A 6,000-nucleotide genomic window follows, 5' to 3' on the forward strand; every position below is an offset into this window, starting at 1 on the left:
TTTAGAACTTTTATTTTTGACCATCCTAATCCATTATCACATTTAACTTAAATTTATGTGATGAAAGGTCATCATCTCCAACATATTCCTCTACTATTTCACCTTCTACCTGCCTGGGCTCATTTCTGATTATGTTCAGAACTGTCTCCACCCTTGATGGACTTTCTACACACCAACTAAAATGTTCACCTATATGTAAATTAAAAATGTTATTTCCTCCCTAACTTGTACCTTATAGGTCATACAGTTAATATCTGGGTAGTTAAAATTCCCTACAATTCTTACACTTCTCTGAAATTTGATTACATAGTGAGTTTTGAGAAGATTTGTAGCTCAGGTTGAGGTTTTGGATGTACGTTTGCTTGCTGAGCTGACAGGTTCATTTCCAGATGTTTTGTTACCTTTCTAGGTAACATCTTCAGTGGACCTCATGTGAAGCAATGCTGAAAATTCCTGCTTTCTATTTATATGCTTGGCTTTCTTTGGGTTGGTGATGTCATTTCTTGGAATATGATAGAATATTCCACATGCTTATCTTTGCTCTCAGTTCATCTATCTTATTCCTTGGACTCTTATAAAATTATATTCAACACACATTCTATTTAGCCTTGCTAAACTCATTTCTCTCATATGTTAGCCTGTCTTCCAAATTCACTTACTCCCATTTTAACTTCTAATTCCACCTTAGCTTCTCTCCCCTCTGAACTACATTGTGAATCCCATCCCCCTGCCAATCTAGTTTAAACCTGCCCAACAGCACTGGCAAACCTATCCATTAGGATATTAGTCCTTTTCCTGTCAGATATTGCCTGATTTATCCAATTTATACAGATCCCACCTCCACCAGAAAAAATCTCAATGTCTAAGGAATATAAAATTCCCTCTCTTGCACTATCTCTCCAGCCAAATTTATCTGCTTTCTCATTCCATTCTTTTGCTCATTACTGTGTGGAATCTGGAGTAACACAGATATGATTACCTTTGAGCTCTTGCTTTTCAATTTCGTACCTAATTCTCTCAAGTGTGCTTCTAGGTCTGGATTTCTATTTCATCCCATGTCAATGGTCCCAGAATGGTCCATGGCCTCTGGCTACTCACCTCCCCCTTCAAAATACCCCAAATTCATTCTGTGATATTCTTAAAGTTGGCAATTTGAAGACAACATACCACCTAGGCGACAGTTCTTTGGCTGCAGAAGTGCCTGTCTACTCCTCTCACTAATAAATCCCTGAACACTCTTGCTTTTTCTAATTTCTTCTTCCCCCCGAGCAGTTTGACCCTCAGAGTGCCATGGCCTTGACTCTAGCTGGCTTTACATAGGAACTGTCATTCACATTGTTTTACAAGGCTGAAAAATGATTCGCAAATAAGATGCAAAACGGTGAATCCCTCAGTGTCTGTCTGGTTCTGATCTTCTATCTGGTCATTAACCATTCTCTCAATCCCTGCAATTCCTTAAGCTGCAGGTTAATTGCATCCTGAAATGTGCTATTCACAAAACTCGCAGCCTCACAAATGTATGTTGTGTCCCCAGCTGCCTCTCAAGCTCCAAAACCTGCATTTTGAGTTGCCATAGAGTGGCATCTCCAATACACTTTTAAAAAAATCATTCTTGGGATAAAGGCATTACTGGCTAGGTTAGCATTTACTGCCACTCCTTAATTGCCTAGAGGGCAGTTAGGAGTCAACCACATTGCTGTACATCTGAGGTCACATGTAAGCAAGATGAGGTTAGAATGGCAGTTTCCTTCCATAAATGACATTAGTGAACCAGATGGGTTTTTCCAATGATTGATAGTGGATTTTCTTAATTCCAGATTTTTATTGATTTCTTTTTCGACTATCTGCCACAGTGGGATTTGAAACCGATCCCAAGAACATTACCTGGGTCTCTGGCCATTGCATCCCATCAAACATCGAGGATTTCTCATAGGACAGATGGGCAAATTACAAGGCTGAGCTCCCCAGGCATACCTTAATTAAATGCAGTATTGATCCTTTGCTTTTATTTTATTCTTGCTGCTACTTGGGTATAAACTAGAAAAATCTTATTCTTTTTTGTTCTATTTCTTCCAAGTCCCATGGAGATCTGCCACTGGTTGTCTACTGCGAGGATCCTTACTTTGTCTACTTATCTCAGAGATGCTGACTACCTACCTTGAGTCTTCATCTCACCTACTCCTCTCATGCCCATCACAGGGTGCTCAGTCTTCGTGGACATAATTTCTATTTCCTTTACCTTGCTGCTTGGCAGGGAGGATGACACACAGGTGATATAGAAAAGGAAAAACTGCTCAAAAAAGGAGAAGGAGGGAAAGGCGCTCTGTAATGGACTATATAAATGTAAGGGTATTGAGGGAGCAATTTTTCTCCTTCACCTCAGCACAAAATCATGCATCAGGTTGTCAACTGTGAGAGGTGTTCACTGAAATCTACCACCCACTGGAGCTTCAAAGCTTCAGCCACAGTGGAGTTCAAGAAGGGATAACCAGTGGCTGGAAAGGTGATCTTGTCTGTTAATCTTTGTGTGTTGGGCTTCATCCAGCTGGAGCAAGTGAGAATTTCAAAACCTCCCAGTTCTTTTCCACTGGACATAAGGAAGTCCATTGAGGCTTTGTATTCAGAGAGAAAGCACATACTGCATCAGGATTGTAGGCAACCCTTTTGGGCTGGGGCACTACTTTAAATGTAAAAGTTGAGATTGTTATCCTACAAATGTGTCACTTCTTTAATATTCATTTGATGTGTAACTTAATCAGGGAACCATGCAGGTCAATGCCTGGTATCATAGAGTTAGACAGCATTGAAACAGACCCTTCATTCCAACCAGATTCTGGATTAGTGGTGCTGAAAGAGCACAGCAGTTCAGGCAGCATCCAAGTAGCTTCGAAATCGACGTTTCAGGCAAAAGCCCTTCATCTTTATTCCTGATGAAGGGCTTTTGCCCAAAACATCGATTTCGAAGCTACTTGGATGCTGCCTGAACTGCTGTTCTTCCAGCACCACTAATCCAGAATCTGGTTTCCAGCATCTGCAGACATTGTTTTTACAACCTTCATTCCAACCAGTCCATGCTGAACATAACTGATATTCAGGGAGTCCACTGTCCCATCTGCATTAGAACTACTGGAAAATTGATAGGTGGACATTGGGCAATAAAGAATATCTGCTAGCCATATAACTCAACATGTTGCATTGATGTAGGATCATATACGTATAACAAAAGCCATGATCAGGATTCTTCTCTCTGTGGAAGTGGTAGGGGTGTTGGGAAGGGCAAATAATTGGATGGGTTATCACCAGGGAGATACATACCCTTGTCCCACCACCTCAGAAATTAAGGTCTGGATGGGAATGCTCACGGCAAATACTTCCAAACCACCATCAATTAAGATCCTTCAGTGATGCATTAGCTACATATTGAGCTGCAATTATCTTAGATTATAGATATGAAAAATAGAGTCATAGAGTCACAGATTGTCTGACTGGTAAACCAGGATGGATAGGCTATTAGTTTGGAGTGTTCCCTCAATCTGCACTAATTTTGCAATATCATCAGGTTCAGCCAAGAGCAGGTGTGTGGCCTCAGAGACCAAGCCCCTTACCTTGCTTCTGACCTCCTGCCTGTCTCTCACATCCCCAGAAATTTAAACTCCCAACATTTAACTTTCTCATCTCTGATCTTCCACCTGGGGATACCAACAATGTTGTCCTAACCTGACATTAGCCACAGACTTTGTTCTGAAGATGCTGGCCTCTGACTGGCAAGACTTCCTAGGCCAGATTCGTATTCTGATAGAAAGCCTTCTGGCAGCCAATCGGTTGGCTGATTGATGTTAGATCAGGCTTTTTCACAAACTAGAAGTTTCTTCTCACTGAACTTCCTTGTCTTCAGAACAAAAGACTCATGCTTTCACGAAAATGTAAGTGAGTTTGGAGATCATAATCAATAGACCTAATGCCTCGTCTCTCTGGAGAAGCTCTACTGTACTCATCTGAGCACATGCCACAAATTAGGCAAGGTGCACACTTACACCACCATGACGAACAGCCCTTGCCTCCAGATACAATCAGCTGATCTTCCTTCTGGCTAGGTTGCCTATGATTAAGTCTGAAAATGTGTTGCTGGAAAAGCGCAGCAGGTCAGGCAGCATGCAGGGAGCAGGAAAATCGACGTTTCGGGCATAAGCCCTTCTTCAGGAATCGAGTCATCAAACTGCTATACGAGAGTGCAAACCCAATTTTCTATTCTATTATCCCAAAGCTGACCTCCCTTGCTTGCTAACCTTTGCAGCATAGTCTTAGCCACAATGCAAAAAGCCACCTCAAAATAAATTACTTTCTTGTCAATAGAATTGTCCCTAAGATTGTCACCATCAAATAAGCTGTCTCTGCCTTTTTCTTCCACTCCCCCAGCCTACCAGATTGGCTAAACTTCCTTTATAGATTTCTCTGCTCCACCCCTGACCTTACACCTTTAACTGGCTTCTCTCCTATGTCTCATGATGTTTTAAAGTTCATGTTGACCATGACTCCCACCTCCTGATCTCTCAACTCTAGTCCCAATAAACATCTGAACACCCTTCTTCATTCCCTTTGTCAGCTGTTATCATTAAAAGGTCTCTTTCTTCATATACTGGCTCCATCTCCTTCAAATCTTGTTGTCACTGCTCTCCTCAAAGACTAACCAATGGGTCTATTGTCTTTGTAAACTACGGCCCATCTTCAAACTTCCTTTTCTCTCCCAATTTTGCAGTGCATCATCTTGCCAAAAACTCCATATTTGAATTTCTCCAATTAGGTTTCCAGGGTTGTTGCAATTAACCAAAATCACAATATTATGCTTAATGAACATAACAAAGGTAAATAATTCCTTCCCATCCTTTTTAAGCTGCTTGTAATCTTTGACATAGTTGATTATATCATCTTCTGTTAATGGTTCTCCATCATCCAGTTGGTGAGACTGCACTCTGCTGGCCTCATGCTTAGCTAGCTAACCAGAGCCAGGGATTATATACAATTGCTTATTTGTGAACTGCTGCACCATTCTCCCTATAGTGTCCTCTCAAAATTATCTGTCCTAATATCTTCTGTGGGGCGAACAACTTAATTTCTCTGGGATGTTCCCTGGGGCGTTTCAAAGACATCTACATACAAGCTGTTGTTGACAACAATTTCCCATCCTACCCAAACTATCAGAGTCTGTAGCAATGACTCCATCCCTACCATGTCGGTCCCCTTTAGTCTGGCCAATGGAGTCCATGGAGTTGGTGAGATATCTCTGGAAACGGTTGGGTGGTCTGGTGTTGACCTGGAGCCCAGCTGCTAGCTTGGCTTTATTGGCGCTGGTTAGCCTTTTCATGTTGATCAGCAGCTCCGGGTGGTCCTGCTTGAAGCTGGGGTTGTGAAAATGGTGAAGCAGCCCATCTCCTGCCCCCAACTCGCCCGGCACCGGGTGCTCGCCGCTGCCCTGCCCCATCTTTCGGAAACCGTACAGGTTAAGCTGGCGGATGAAGCTGGTGAAGTTGGTGGTTTTGAAGAGCAAGTCGGTGTCGGGCTCCAGGTTGGCCCCGTTGCTGACGTTCTTGATGGGGGTGAGCAGCTCGGATTCGAAGAGTTGCTGGTCGACGATGAGCCCTTCTCCGCGGGGGTCCCAGCGGATCGAGCGGTACCGGGGGCTGTTGACAATACGCCACAGCTTGGCCGGGAAGTTGTTGGGATTGATGGGAGTGGAGAGTAGGAACTCCTCCATTTCATGGCTCACTACGGGGCTCATCGGGGGAATCGATCCGACTGATTGATGAAGCATAAAGAGGAACTGGAGGAGCTGGTTGGAAACCGAGCACTCCTTCTAACGTAGATATCGATCGATGCCAAACACTGTCGGGTTCCGATGCCGATCGATCCCTTCCATGGAACCGTTAGTGCGCGTTCCCGAACTGCTGTTTAAATTCCAATTCGGCCAATCAGTTTCCGAGCTCACGCTCGCGCCCGGCACAC

General features: G+C 43.3%; 1 protein-coding gene across 1 annotated transcript in view; it reads right to left on the reverse strand.

The window, feature by feature from the left end:
* hsf5 (heat shock transcription factor family member 5) overlaps positions 1–5,752 on the reverse strand; it is a 91,675-nt gene extending 85,923 nt beyond the window's left edge. Inside the window, exon 1 of the mRNA XM_072589172.1 lies at positions 5,188–5,752. Within this exon, the coding sequence (XP_072445273.1) occupies positions 5,188–5,752 (565 nt within the window). The remainder of the gene's footprint in view (positions 1–5,187) is intronic.
* Positions 5,753–6,000: the final 248 nt, after the last annotated feature.

The sequence above is a fragment of the Chiloscyllium punctatum genome, chromosome 19 (genome assembly GCF_047496795.1).
Source record: "Chiloscyllium punctatum isolate Juve2018m chromosome 19, sChiPun1.3, whole genome shotgun sequence".
Taxonomy (NCBI): Eukaryota; Metazoa; Chordata; class Chondrichthyes; order Orectolobiformes; family Hemiscylliidae; genus Chiloscyllium; species Chiloscyllium punctatum.